The sequence below is a fragment of the Carassius carassius genome, chromosome 28 (assembly GCF_963082965.1).
Source record: "Carassius carassius chromosome 28, fCarCar2.1, whole genome shotgun sequence".
NCBI lineage: Eukaryota > Metazoa > Chordata > Actinopteri > Cypriniformes > Cyprinidae > Carassius > Carassius carassius.
The window spans coordinates 20,108,344-20,124,589 of record NC_081782.1 but is presented as its reverse complement, the minus strand read 5'-3'; the positions used below and the strand labels follow the sequence as shown (position 1 = coordinate 20,124,589).

At 39.4% G+C, this 16,246-nt stretch overlaps 1 protein-coding gene across 2 annotated transcripts in view; it reads right to left on the bottom strand.

Moving 5' to 3' along the window:
- The window catches only part of dscaml1 (Down syndrome cell adhesion molecule like 1), a 131,698-nt gene that overhangs the window by 9,873 nt on the left and 105,579 nt on the right, over nt 1-16,246 (bottom strand). For both annotated transcript variants that reach the window (XM_059514764.1, XM_059514766.1), the window contains 9 exons: nt 15,716-15,956; nt 12,912-13,097; nt 11,899-12,054; nt 8,890-9,029; nt 5,372-5,525; nt 3,561-3,678; nt 3,241-3,404; nt 2,653-2,751; nt 266-454 (listed from right to left, as the gene is read on the bottom strand). In XM_059514764.1, the coding sequence (XP_059370747.1) occupies nt 266-454; nt 2,653-2,751; nt 3,241-3,404; nt 3,561-3,678; nt 5,372-5,525; nt 8,890-9,029; nt 11,899-12,054; nt 12,912-13,097; nt 15,716-15,956 (1,447 nt within the window). The remainder of the gene's footprint in view (nt 1-265; nt 455-2,652; nt 2,752-3,240; nt 3,405-3,560; nt 3,679-5,371; nt 5,526-8,889; nt 9,030-11,898; nt 12,055-12,911; nt 13,098-15,715; nt 15,957-16,246) is intronic.

The following is a 16,246-nucleotide window of genomic DNA, read 5'->3' as shown; positions in this document are numbered from 1 at the left end:
CTGAAGCATCATGTGACACTGAAGAATGGATTAATGGCTGCTGAAAATTGTGAAATGAATTGTGAAATGAAATTGAAAATTACATTTCAAAATATTTTGCTTGGTGAGTATAAAAGACTTATTTCAAAAAAAATGTACAGACCCTCAAGTTTTGAACAGTAGTCTTTATGAATAAAAATAAATTTTTTACTATGAGCTTGTTTAGCAAATATATATATAAGAAAACAAGCTGCAAGAACTGTAATATTTAGCTAGATCTGCTCACCTCTGCCGTGAGTCTTGGCCTCAATGATCTCGCTGATGCGACCAGCTCCCACACTGTTTTTTGCCGCAAGCTTTACTTTGTACCAGGTACCACAACGCAGGTTGTCCAACTTGAAAGATCGTTCACTGGAGCTAATGAAGACATCCTTCCACTCCTCAGTGTTATCTACTGAATACTGCAGCACGAAACCTGAATGTGCACACACATATGCAATGTATTATTGATAGGATTTTATTAATGATATTATCAGTTCATGCAATTCCTAGGAATCATACTCATCATGTTGGCATTGCAAGCCTAACTCAGAACACTTCTTAACATCACCACCAGATGGCGCATTGACCTTACAGACAAATCTTAGAGTAACAATCTCAGATGTAGTGCTGATCAGATTGCTGTAAACCTCCATTAGTTGCCCAGACAGAGCGAGAAATGCTGACTGCACAGTTATGCAAATAAATGCACAATATGGCGTCGCCCATCATTAGGAGCGGCCCGGATTTGATGTCTGATTTTGGCTTTGGCAGATGGCAAAATAAAGGGCGCCACATCAGAAGGATTTACCCACTGACAGCCTTGTATTCTCTTTATTTTCCACCCACCTTTACACACACAAACACCACAGACATCTGTTTTTTTTACCAACTTGTTTTTTTTTTACCAAATTTACTGTAAGATGCAAGCAGTTTGACAGTAACATGTGACACAGTGGCAGATAAATCACAATCTGAAAGAAAGACAGATAGACAGAAAAAAAGAGAGCATATGAAAAATGTAAAGAAACCTTGGAGATAGAGAAAAGAAAATGAAATTACTTTTACTTTGAGGAGCCCAATATACAAATCCGATTCCAAAAAATTTGGGACACTGCACAGATTGTGAGTAAAAAAGGAATGGAATAATCTACAAATCTCAAACTTATATTTTCTTCACAATAGAATATAGATAAAACATCAAAGGTTGAAAGTGAGACATTTTGGATTTCATGAGAGCTACACATTCCAAAAAATGTTGGGACAGGTAGGAATAAGAGGCCGGAAAAGTTAAATGTACATATAAGGAACAGCTGGAGGACCAATTTGCAACTTATTAGGTCAATTGGCAACATGATTGGGAATGAAAAGAGCCTCTCAGAGTGACAGTGTCTCTCAGAAGTCAAGATGGGCAGAGGATCACCAATTCCCCCAATGCTGTGGCGAAAAATAGTGGAGCAATATCAGAAAGGAGTTTCTCAGAGAAAAATTGCAAAGAGTTTGAAGTTATCATCATCTACAGTGCATAATATCATCCAAAGATTGAGAGAATCTGGAGCAATCTCTGTGTGTAAGGGTCAAGACTGGAAAACCATACTGGATGCCCGTGATCTTCAGGCCCTTAGACGGCACTGCTTCACATTGCTACTATAATGAAAATCACAACATGGGCTCTGGAATACTTCCAGAAAACATTGTCGGTGAACACAATCCACCGTGCTATTTCGCCGTTGCCGGCTAAAACTCTAAGTCATAAAAGAAGCCAAATCTAAACATGATCCAGAAGCGCAGCCGTTTTCTCTGGGCCAAGGCTCATTTAAAATGGACCGTGGCAAAGTGGAAATATGTTCTATGGTCAGATGAATCAAAATTTGAAGTTCTTTTTGGAAAAATGGGATGTCATGTCATCCGGACTAAAGAGGATAAGGACAACCCAAGTTGTTATAAGCTCTCAGTTCAGAAGCCTGCATCTCTGATGGTATGGGTTACATGAAAGGCACCATCAATGCTGAAAGGTATATCCAAGTTCTAGAACAACATATGCTCCCATCTAGACGTCGTCTCTTTCAGGGAGGACCTTGCATTTTCCAACATGATGAGGCCAGACCACATACTGCATCAATTACGACCTCATGGCTGCACAGAAGAAGGATCCGGGTACTGAAATGGCCAGCCTGCAGTCCTGATCTTTCACCCATAGAAAACATTTGGTGCATCATAAAGAGGAAGATGTGACAAAGAAGACCCAAGATAGTTGAGCAACTAGAATCCTGTATTAGACAAGAATGGGACAACATTCCTATTCCTAAACTTGAGCAATTTGTCTCCCCAGATGTTTGAAGACTGTTATAAAAAGAAGAGGGGATGCCACACAGTGGTAAACTTTTTTGAGATGTGTTGATGCCATGAAATCTAAAATCAACTTATTTTCCCCTTAGAATGATACATTATCTCAGTTTACATATTTGAAATGTCATCTATGTTGTATTCTGAATAAAATATTGTCATTTGAAACTTCCACATCATTGCATTCTGTTTTTATTCACAATTTGTATAGTGTCCCAACTTTTTTTGGAATCAGGTTTGTATAAAAGTTCTGAGGCAACCAGAAAGAAAAAGGACAGGTGCTTGTACCTCTGATGGAACTTCCTCCATTGTCTCCAGGGATCCAAGCCAGAGTGATTGAAGAAGTAGACGTGGTGGAAACTGTCAAACGTGGTTGATCTGGAGGCACTATAACACAGGGCACACAGAGATTGATGGGAATTGTTCTTTTGATAGTCAAACACCAGCAGTCAATATTTTAGATTTCATCCACCATGTGTTTCGACATCAATCAACATTTACTTGACCTGTAACAAGACATCTATATTCATGTATAATCTATATCCCCACCCTATAGATGTGGTAACATCCACTGTTGTTTGAAATTGAGTCATCAATAGGAATCTGTGAAATTGAGAATTTTACTTGAGAGCGAAATATTTACCCTCACAGATTTTGCAACAGGTTTAAGTTGGTTACACAAATTGCCAAACTGACCAAGAAATGGCTACTTAGAAAGTGACTTGGATTATTGACAATGGACCTTTTTTGCGCAAAATTAAGCCAAATTCCTCGTGACTGCACCTTAATTCTAAAATAAAATCTTAAAATCTTGTTCATAGGAATGTTGTCCAAGGTAAATTTTACAGGGTGACATGAAAGTATGCACTTACTTACCTTGTACCAGCAGGTTTACGATGATTGTGTCAAACCCCAGTGTGTTGGTGGCCGTGCAGGTGTAGTACCCAGAATCCTCAGCTTTCACAGAGCGCAGCACCAGGGTACCGTTTGAAAGAATATTCCGGTGACCATCTTGAGTAACTGGGATGGCAGTGTCCTCACTGTAAGGATCAAATCAGTCATATTGACCTTCTCATCTTTGAATAAAATAGAGGCAATTATGTGATCGGGTATCTGGGTTTGTAAATCTAAACCTTTAAGTCTCTATATTTCAAGAACTCATTGGAAAAACACTGTGATGAAAGCTGATCCTAGACCTGTCTTTGGTCCATTTGATGGTGGGTGTTGGCTCTCCCACTGAGCTGCATGGCAGCCGAACTTCCTTCATCCACGGAGTGGTCACCGTTCCTCCGAAAGACAGGATTTTAGCAGGAGCTGAGTAGGACAAATAAACAGTCATGTATTAATATACAGGTAAACTAGACTGATTTATTTTTTGGGGGGTATTGCAATGGGAAACACAATGGGAGTAAGAGAGAGGGGGCGGGATCGGGAAGGTCCGTGAGCTGGGACTCATGCTGCGTTCCAGGCAGGTTTTTGAGCCCGTAAGTCACGACTTCAGACCACGACTCACGACTTTGTAACGTTCCAGGCAAGTCACGCCAAACTTCCTAAGCGCAAGGAATTGTAGCTAGATTATTAATTTTAGTGCAGCATTATATTGTCCTAAAATCTATTTTTCAACGTGTACAACTGTAATAAACACTGCATCCATACGCAATATTATCTGTAGGGGCTGCCATTGTTGTTTCGCGGGCTATGTGACATCAGAGCTCGGAACTGGAAATACATTGATCTAGTACGAGTTCACGGGTGGGAAGTCACAGGTTTGACTGCTGTTCCAGTGCACTTTCACTGGTAGAAGGTTGGAAAAACACGGGTTACGGGTTGCCTGGAACGCGGCATCAAACTAGGGACATCCAAAGCGCAATGGCATTTTATGTCGGCATACTGCCTACGAGGCTACCAAGTCAATTTAAACAGACATCTTTGACTACTGTGCTCATCTCTTTGGCAGAGTCTCATGCATGACACGATACTCAAGTTCAACTTAAAAAAACAAACGACAAAAAAAAAAAAACATTTCAACACTGTGTTTTTTCCCATTCCACTGCACTGCACGTTGCAAAAAATTGATAAAATCAGTGTGACCCTCCCCATTAAAAGTTTATTTTCTAGAATTTAAAGTCTACATGTTATATATGAACATTTAGTGTATTCAAATATATATATATATATATATATATATATATATATATATATATATATATATATATATATATATATATATATATATATATTAACACATTGGAAATCATACATAATTGAAAAAAATGGGCATTAACGGACTCTTGCTCTTTAAACTAGCCGTGAATTACTTGTTAAAGAACAACACATACACACACACACTGAAAATGTGCAACTCATAGGTTCTCTCCCTGGTTTTCTGACCCAAGAAATATTGATTGAACTGCCCCCTTCATTGTCTGGCATATTGGCCAGGTCATTGTCTGCCATCTCTTTCTCATTTAGATGCTTTTACTCCTCTCCACATAATACATGATAGGCTTTACCTCTATCCATCAGGAGAAAATCAAAGAAAATGAAGAGAAGAGAGCATCAGTGACAGAGAATGACCTGTAACACCCAGTTCTCACTCAGGTCATCTGCCTTATCAGGCAATTGCACAACGTCTACAAGATTGCTAAGTAAATAAAGCTAAATTACAGACAGGAAACCCCAAACATCAATTTCTGCATGGAAACTGTCAATCTGTCTGTTTTGAGATGAAGTACTGACTTTAGTGCAGTTGTTTTGGTACAGATATTAAATTAAAATTAAAATGTAATTTATGCATTTAGCAAACGCTTTTATCCAAAGCGACTTACAGTGCATTCAGGCTAACAATTTTTACCTATCATGTGTTCCCGGGGAATCGCACCCCCAAAGCTTGATATGCAATGCTCTACCACTTGAGCTACAGGAACACTATAGATATGACTGGAGATATATCACACCAGCATGGCTATTAATAATTATTTTCTCATTAAACTCAAGGTGGACTCACCTTTTCCAGCAGGCTCCACAGTCACCTTCTCACTGATATTGCCCCGACCAGCCGTGGTAACGGCGGCTGCCCAGATCAAATACTGCTGACCCCGGGTCAGATGGGTGATTCTGTATATCAGCAGCTCAGGGTTGGCTTCATATTCACTGGGTGCCTGGAGAACCCATTGCAGAAACACAAGTTACAAATGTGCCCAGAGCTGATAAAGACAACAACATAAATTGTCTACTTTTATAGTCAGTTTTCTCTTTTACCTAGTTAGAATTAAAAAATGTAGGCGGGACTTATATATTCTATTCAGGAAACCTGTTGGAAAACAGTAATTATTCTTTTAGTTGGTCATGCTACTGAAACAGAAATTAATTAGCTTTAAATTAGTAAGTTTATAGCTAGTTCCCTGAATTAAGGTGTAGTAACATCTATAAAGGGTCTGCAATATTTTGGGGACAAAATCTTGTAATTTCAATAGGAATCAGTGTGGTCGTGAGTTTCGCATTTGAGCATGAGTTTCAAAAGTTGCATACACAGAGTGTAAGTGCAGCAAAATCACATCAGCAGTTTGAAACCATTGTGGAATCTGTGTGAAGAAATCTTACTTTAATGTGACCACCTTTAGTCATGTGAATTCAGAGCATTGAAATTCACACAAATCACACTTACAGTACCAACATAAATTTGCTGCGTTTACCAGCAATGTTGCTTGGTTTAAAATTCACTTATGTGTAAGATTTGCTTCATACATTAATAAATAATTGACAGTGACCTTTTTCTCCGCAAAATTTCACACCTAAATTACAGATTCAGTTTTAAATTCACATTTATAACTTGTTTTACGCAACAGAACTGCACTTGCTAAAAATTAATGTGTATTTGCACAGAGAACGTTTTTGGCCTCGCTTTTGGCACCAGCTCTTATAAAAATGCTTTTTAAAGCTAAAAATTAAAGATGATGACTTGTTTTCATGCAGAATTTACACTGGATTCTTTAAAGGTGAAGATGAATGTGTAACTCTTGGTGTGGCAGCACCTGGAGAAAATGATTATTCAAACACAATTCTTAGCTAAATAACATGCTAAGAGATTTCTGCTGCTTTTCTTTATGTGAGTGTAAAAGGCTGAACTATGTATCTGCATGTGTGTTTGTGTTGTATGTGTGTGAGAGAGACCCAAGGGGCCTTACACAAGTAGATGAGAGGGTACAAAGACAATACCCCTAGACACACAAGATCAGTCAGCCTCAGATAACACTAACAATAGAGGCCGGCTAATGAGAGATATCTGCTGCTCACCTCAGCATGCATGAGACACACACACACACACACACACACACACACACACACACTCCATGATGAGTATTTCTATTATTATATCCACTTTCATTGTAATGTGCAACAGAAACAACAATGTACGCTGTGCACACACATAAATAACATGATGTTAGGCTGTGCTTCCAGCTCTCTGTAATTGTAGTGTGTTTAAGAGAGCCGTGTGTCTGCTGTCCAAACGAATGCTCATCAGTGAATGTCTGCTGCCCACAGACATGCAAACACACACAGTGTCATTCCCACCGTTCGCCCTGCATGCTGCCCTGCCATCCTCCATCATACCCCTCAGCCCTGATGCTAACACATCCACACACACACATAGTGTTGTCTCACGTCATGTCTCATGCTTTTATGATGGTTTGAGGCTAATTGATTTGTGTAAATATATTTCCATATTCTATTCATAATGAGAAATATCTTTCTCGCTTTCTAGCAGCTCTCTTCTGAGGGAGCATTTGAACTGAAATGGAACCTCAAAAGTTATTGATTTTTGGATGGCTTAAGCAGACAGTGTGATTATGGACACATAAGTTCCCCAGGTATACTTAGACCACTTTGGTTAGCCAACTTGGAAATAACTCTTTCCCTGCATGTGAATATGCCTACTTCCATACAATGTAGCAGGCGAAAAACTGCTATTATTCATAGTATTGATGACCCGCTATTTCCGCTCAGATTGTGAAATGCATCAAATGGATACTTTACCGTTACAGTGACAACATGACGGATGTAGTACGTCCGAATTATATTCATACTACAGAGATTTATACTATAAATTACAGTTGCAAAGTAAGTTTTAGCAACTACTTTACAGTATGCGATTTCGATGGAGCCTATCTCCAAGATACAGTTCATCAAAATGCATTCTGAGCTAGCCTTCTTTACAAACCCGTAAGACCTTCGTTCATCTTCAGAACATCATGGTACATCATGGTACTCCAGTGAACGCATGGAAGACAAAAAAAGTATTCTTGTAGCTTCATAAAAATGTGATTGATGCACCACTGATGTCACATGGACTGTTTTATTGATGTCCTTACTGCCTTTCTGGGCCTTGAATATGGTAGTTCTGTTGCTGTCTATGCAGGGCCAGAAAGCACTCAAATTTCATCAAAAATAACTTAATTTGTGTTCCGAAGATGGTCTTTTGAGTTTGGAGGGACATAAGGGTGATAATTAATGACAGAATTTTCATTTTTTGGGTGAACTAACCCTACAATAATAATAATAATAAATTATAAATGTCTGTGTCTCTCAGCATGAATCAGGTATGGGAGGTGCAGACAGGAGGGGAGGGGTGGGGCACTGTAACGGATATTAAAATATTCCTCCAGTGTGGAGATAGCAGTGATCCGGGGAGCGATAGAGGGAGATAATGAAAAGAGGAACAAAAGTACTCCCCGCACACTGAGTCTGACCCCCTCCCCCCTCTACCCCCCCCCCCCCCCCTCCTCTCACACTCATTTACATAGTAATCACCCCGTGCTCTGCGAGAGGCCGGAGAGAAAGAGAGGAGTGATTTGTGAATGAGCGAAAGAAAGGAAGAGAGTGAGCATGTGTATATCTGGACAGGTACATTAATTCAGTGTGAGAGTACACAAATTATGTGTGTGTGTTTTTGTCGAAGAGATGGTTATAAATGTGATCGAGCCTGTGGGATGTGTTTGTGTGTGTGTGCTGTCAGCTTGTTTCCTGCCCTCCCTGATGAACAGATGAGGTTGTCTAGGCAACGTGATGAGACGTAGATATGCAAATGAGACGGGAGGGTGAGCTTGCATTGCACACACTGCAGTATGAGCCTCTCATTTACACACACACACACACACACACACACACACACACACACACACACACACACACACACACACACATATCCTGCTGATACTGCAGCACAACCTCACACATGCACAGATTAAAAAATACACTTGTCACAAATCCAGACACAAATAGACAATATGGTTTAATAAACACAAAACAAAAAAAATATAGAATCTAAAATCCACACATACTGTGTCCACACCCATATGAAATGAAGCAAGCAAATAAGTGTAAAAAATACACAAATATTCACTTTCGTCTGCTTCAACGAACACACAAATGAAAGCATGCCTTCATTTTTAAACAAAAATACTCAACCAAGCAACACCAACACCAAAATCAATGTTAAAAACAAATTACCCCTTTTTGCCTCACCGGTTGGCCTGATCCAGGGCTGGAACAGTAAATTGTGTATTTTCGGATGATACCATTGGGCTTTATAGGGGGAAGCCAGGATACCACCACACTGGTGGCAGAGGATGGCACAGCTTTAATCCCTGCTGGAGGACCGGGATCTGAAAGGAAAAAAAATTAGAGATTGAAAACTAGATTAATGTATGACAGAGGCATTGTGGGATTTACCACATTTCCCAGTGACCAAAAGGTAAAACGTATACGTAAAATGCTTTTCTGGACTAAGATGTTGTTAGCCTATTTTGTCAGCTGACCAAGTACACTTTGGGTTTTTCAAATATGTTAAGGTTTGCATACAGTGTGCATGAAATGTACTGTAGTAAAGATTTTTAGTAGTGCTGTCAAACGATTAATCTTGATTAATTGTAAACGTTTTTGTATATATGTGTATGTACTGTGTATATTTATTATGTATATATAAATACACACACAGTATATTCGAAAATATTTACATGTATATATGTAATTTACATATAAATATATTTAATATCTAAAAATAATATTTTTTTCTGAAATATATGCATGTGTATTTATATATACATATACACAATAAGCACACACACACTATGAAAACCAAAACTTTTATGTTGGTTGCGATTAATCGCAATTAATCAATTAATCATCAACACTAATTTTTAGTTGAATAATCGTTCAGACGACACATTAGCATGGCCAACAATTCGACCACATTGTTTTATCTTTTCATTGCACTGCAAAGAATATTTGCCGACCACTAAGTTTTGAGCTTTTGGTCACAAGATCTGCTGCCGTTACAGAAAACTATGAATTGGTGGCACTCATAACTAATTTGCTAAGCAACATTAAACAACAGAAGGTTAATATAGAACTGGCTTCCTTATCTCTGTAGAGTGGCCATATGCGCCGTTCATACAGGACACGTCCCGGACAGGATTTTAATATTGCCTAAAACATCCAGAGCAGTTTGACCAATAACATGCAGGTATTGTACATAATTGACCAATCGTGGGGCTGCGTGTGAGAAGGTGAGATCTAGAGGGAACGATCAAAGCGATGTTTGCACATGTTTGTTCATTCAATTGACTTGAAGCGTCGCTGCGCACAAATCCAAAAAAAAAAAACAAAGTGCTCCACAATGCTTCAAGTCAAACGAACGAACAAACACGTGAAAGCGATTCAAAGGTAAAAAACTCTTTATAGCTCTCATGAATGTTACACAACGATCAACCTGCACAGTGCAAATAGCCAAAACCTGGATATTTTAGGCATTATTAAAATCCTGGCTGGGACGTGTCCCATATGAACGGCGCATATGGCCACCCTATATCTCTGTACTCTTGTATTTGGTGTTATTTGATAAACACTATAGCAAATACAAATAAGCGCCGCCCACTGAGAGAGCAAATTTTCATTTTCATTCACTGCCATTTTTCCATTGATCTGAACAGACAAACCACAGTCAAAAATGTAATGTTTGTTTTGGTGTAAATAGGCCTTGAACCTTTTGTGGGAGTCCAAGGCTTTTTTTATTGCAGGATTGGCTCGAAATCCATTGAAACACCATCAAACTTATGCCATTTTAAAAATAACCATCTAACTTTAGTGTGTCTACAATATTCAGGAAGACATGGAGATTTAAGGAGGATTTGGGAAAAAAAATCATCATCATCATTACTAGGGTTTAATCTAATGGGACAATCCATGAGGGGGTTCAGGTCTTAAAATGTGGTGACACAAACTGTTGTGATATTTTGTGGTATTAATGATGATTTAACAGCATAATTCCTTACTATTAGCAGAAGGAAAATTGTCAAAACTATTGACCAAAAGTTCTGGTAGTGCCACTATTCTGGTAGCCCCGTTGACAAACCGACACCACACAAATCTGTATACTCCTAAATCTAAATTCAATTAAATGAAAATGCATCTCTCTCACTCTCCAGCACAAAAACACCCCTTATTTCCCTGAACCCCTCTCAACCCCACCAAGGAAAAGATGAGAGACAGATATCGCCCTAATCCTATCCCAACCAGTGTAAGCACAACATTAATGTCAGCTAATCCACAAAGAATAAATCCTTCTTGTGTTGGATGTAGGATCTGCTTTGAGACACATACCCAGACCCCCCTCCTTCAGCGTCTTAATTCTCATTAAGTGTGCTAATACTATATAAGAGCCTAAATGTTGCCACAGTGACCGTATCCAGCAATCAAGCAATCCAGCATCATTCTAGACCTGAACCATGCAGCATTTGCCTCCAGCTAATGTGGTTTTGTGGCAAGATTTTATATCTGACAACCCCCCACTCCAACCACCCGCCCACCCAGACCTCATACACACAACACCCTTGAGCTTGAACAGAGCCTGGGTAAAGGAGAAGTGGCTTGCACATAATGTGGCTGCATGTTTGAATATGGTAATTACTATATTAAGTAATTATCAATATTATTTTATTCAGCAAGAATGAATTAAATTGGGTAATTAAAAGGCGGCAGTAAAAATTTATATTAATGTTACGAAAGATTTTAATGTAAAAAATAAATATTTTGAATCATAATATTCAAAATATTTGGATATTAGAAAATATTCAAATATCGTGCAAAAATATTTGGATCAAATATTTGCAACCTTGTTGAGCATAATATACTTATTTCAAAATAATTAACACATCCTCCCAATCACAACATTTAAAATGTTAATGGACCTATATATAAAACTGAAAATTATCAATATAAGACCACTGAGATATTAGCTTATCAACATGCTAACATTAAACTCTGTTGGATCAAATTATGAGTCAAGTCTTTTGTGTGCTGCATGAGAGAATTTACAGACAACAAGCTACATTCCCTATGTAGTGAACAGAGAACCAACCAGCTTACTATGTTTAGAATAAGTGCTATATATATATATATATTTTTTTTTTTTTTCTGCAAATACCTTGACATTCAATCAGTGGTCATGTGTACATGTGTGATGCATGAACTTACGGTCTTCTCTGGTCTGTATGTAAAGTACGTTGCTGCGGACGCCATCTCCTGCCTGTGTGTAGGCGAGAACCTGAATGCTGTAGTTTGTGAACTTCTCCAAGCCCTTCAGCTCCACCTGCTCACGAGTGGTAGTGATGTTCTGCATCTCTCCCCATTCTGAGAGATGTGAAAAAATTTTAATGACTCTCCTTTGTTATTGCATGTTCATTTACTTACTAATAACAGCACACAATTTGAACACTTCACATGAGGAAACACAGGAGAACCATGTTTACACATTCCACTTACAAAAAAAGTACCATGGTATTATGCAGAGGGATACTAAAATAGTCTGTTTTGCTGGACAAAGGGTTACTTGTCACTGCTATAGCTATATTTAGCAGACAATGATATTTATGTCCAAATGCAAAACACACAAAAAGTTAAAAGTTTTCCCATGGCTCTTTGGAGATGTTAAAATACTATTTATTTTTGGACATACACCATGGTAACAGCATGCTTTTTTGAAGAACCTTAAATCCTACTAAATACAATGTAGTAGGTACATATCAAAATATCATACAGTAGTTTTACCATCTGATATCGTTACTGTGCTGCCACAGTAATTGTTTTGTAAGTGACATAGCCTAATAATCACAAAAAGACCCATAGACTTGACTTTTACTCTCAATTCTGTTTGGTATAAATACCCTAACCTTGTCATTACTTTCGCATTATTTAGAACATTTATGGACCATTTTTACATTTCAACAAGTTGGCTCAAGTATGCTACCATTCAAAAGTTTTCTCTTTAAGCTAATTTTATTCAGTAAACTTGTAAACAGTAAATACTCACTTTATATATTTATAAAAGACAACAACAACAACAACACACACACGTATACCTGTCCACCCACAAATATATACTCTCTGTGGGTTGGACTGGCCAGGATACTGATACATGGGCAGGCAGTAGGGGGCGCTCTACGGGGACTGCGTCTAGTGAGGGAGTAACAGTAATAGCGTATAATTACTCTGATTTAGCCTAAGTGTCTGGCCCCCACAGCACCCACCTCCATCGGGGTAGAGGGACCAGAACACCACACGGTAGCCCTTCAAAACCCCATTCAGGGTCATTCGTGGGGGCTCGGACCACGTGATCACCGCCTCGTCTGATGTCACCGTAATGGCCCGTACATTCTGGGGTGGCTGGCTAGGAACTGCGAGAAATAAAAAGAGAAATGGTTACATAAAAGCAAAGGAAGTGGCAGGAAAATAATTCAGGCACCAATGGAAACAAGATACAATAGGTGAAGTGGAAACCAAAAATTGCAGTGAAAGAGCACAATTACATTGATAAAGTAAAATGACAGTACTATACTGCAATTGGAGCACTTGGTATGGCCCAAGAGCATCAACAACCTTGTAACTACACTCGAAATGGACAGAACAATCACGTCCCAAAGCTAAAGATAAGTGAAACGTTCCTCTTATCTCGATCTTGAGCTGTTTCACCTACTAAATGCATTAGATTTTTTTCCCGGATACACCGCAAATGTGGCAGTGGTGATGTGCCAAATTGCGTCTCTGAATAAATAATGGCACTATTGAGGGGACACAGAGCCTGCCTGTGTGACTTGCTGGGAGGGAAAAAAGCATGTGCGGACGGCAGGATGAAAGGAGGGATAGAGGAGGGATGAAGCTGGCTTGGCTCTATGAGGGAGCAGCTGCAGCTGGCGCAGGAAAAGAAGGAGTGAGTAAAGGAGATGGTGTGAGGAGGGAGGGAGGGAGAGCAGAGGAGAAATGATGGTATTTGTTTGAAGAGGCCTTAGGGTCTGACTCTGTCTGGCCCTGGTGGACCACACTAAAACTGCCATTTAGAGTAGAACGGCTTGACAGAACGGCTTGACAGAACGCTCACGAGCACAACTCTCAATAAATCTTCAACACTGCCCACAAAACCCAAGCTCTCATGCGCTGTCTGGATCTGACGCATAGAACAGGTATATTGGCATCTTGCTTCCCCCCAGCCAAAATTACTTATTCACCCATGTGTCATTTCAAACAAGCTTGACTTAATGTCTTCCATAAAAGTTTTTTTTTTTTTTGTAAAGAATATCCTGGCTGTTTTGTCATTATAGTGAAAGTGAATGTGAGTTGCCTGTATAATTTGTGTACTATATGTCTTCTGTCTAACTATAGGCTTACTGTACAGTATGCGAAAAACAGACAAAATTCAAGTCATAATGCACTGAAATTCTTGACATCCACCCCAAGTCATCTTGGCACATTCATGAGAAAAGTAGCCATGTCTGATTCATGAACAAATCATTTGTTAGAGTCAGATCTTTTCAATGAATCATTCCAAAGAGGCCCCTGTGAAGCAAATTAAACCATCCATCTTTGGACCACTTTTCAATGATGCCCAGATACATCAAACTGACATCATAGACCTGGCAGTGAAGAAAGCCGCATGTGGTTTTGCTTCACGCCACCTACATCTGGGACAAAAAGTTGCTTGAACACACTGCATAGACTATAGCTTACAGCCAACATAGTTTATACGTTCTACACCTGCATGAGAGGAAATAACTCTCTGTACCAGCATGTGGAAGTAGTCTGTATTTGTCATTCAAAAAGGAAAACTGGAAGAGCTAGGAAGGGTCTTCTGTGTTTGCCCTCTTGACTTTGTTTAATCAAATCCCTTTTTTGATGTCTTGTGAAATCAAATCAGTGTTATCTATCTTGCCAATGGACTTCACTGCTGATTCAGTATTCTCAGTCATTCCAACTAGAGGCAACAGTGCATAACACACCACAAAAACAAGACTGACAACAACTTGACAACATCATTGGTCATTGGTTCATTTTTACTCTAGGTCAACTTTTGACCATTTTTTTTTCCAATTTAAACTGCATCAACAGTCACCAACCAACAACAACAGACATGTTTGACTGGTGTCATTTAATCACTGTGTTGCCCACGTCAGTGCTTGTTTTTGATGATTGGACATTTTGAACCTTGTTTGTCAGGTCTTGGAATGTCTGAGAAGTGACGTACTGCAATCTGGTGACTGTCTGCATTGCTCTGGGTCTGTCAGTGCAGTGTGAATTAACCTTTAAAAAAGATGCAAGTGAAAACACATTCAAGTTGTAGATGGTTTTACATAGTTTCTAGCTGGTCAGAAGTGGTCTGGATTGTCAATTGGTTGGATTACCAGGAAGTAGCCTGTTTTTAATCTAATTTATTTTTAGGATATTAGGGTTAGAAGAAAAGCTAAAACTTGATAAGAACACCGCTGATGGAGGTAAAAACAAAGGCATCTGGAAAAAAAAAATGATGGAAGAGCTCAACAGTTGCACAAAAAGAACCCAAGAGCTTTCCAAAAATAAGAATGGAGAAGAAAGACAGTGGGACAGAAGTGGGCGGCGGGGTGGAAGGGGATGTTGGGAGATGGAGGGAGAGATAAAAGAAAGGTGTTTTGAGAGCGAGTGAGAGAGGAGTGGGAGCCAAGAGGAGGGGAGTTGAAAGCCAGAGAGAGGGATCTGGAGGAAAGATGAAAAGAGAGAGGGGGAGACAATGCGCTCAGCTGCAGATAATTAGACTGGGAGGAAAAGCAGTGGATCAGGGAGAGGGGCCTCGGCAGACAGGCTAATTATAATTATTTTTTCCTATGCTTGTTGTTATTACTATTATCCTTAACAGCATCAATATCACTGAAAGTGACACACATGTGGATGAGGGCCATGGGCCAGAGTTGTCCTGTACTCACAACTCACACAAAAGATAAATCCTCAGAGCATGATAGCTAGATAGATAGATAGTGTATTTTATTACCATCCTCAAGTGTTGTGGCATTGATCTCAGAGCTGGAAGGTCCTGTTCCGGCTCGGTTGAATGCCTGGACCACCACACCATACTGAGCAAACTTCTTCAAGTTATCCAGGGTGTACACCTCACTGTCACCTGTGGCTTTCATCTCCACTATACTGTACTGTCCATTACTGCCCGGTCCATTCTCTCTATAACCAATCTGATAGCCACGAATCACTCCATTCTGTAGCTCTTTCTTAGGTGCCTAAGTGGAGTGAAAAGAAAATGACATATAGTATGAAGTGAATCTAAAACTCTAAAGCCTAGGTCTTCAACCCTGCTCGTGGGGACCTACTGTTTTTTTTTTTTTTGGGTGAGGGGGGGGCAACCTTCTTCAGAAAACCTGGCCTGTGATTTTTCAAGTGATCCTGAAGACCTCAACTAGCTGGTTCTGGTGTTTTTGATTAGGGTCATAGCTAAACTCTGCAGGACAGTCGGTCCCAAGGAGCAGGGTTGAAGACACTGGGTCTAAAGTCCAAAGAATAGCAAGTTTAG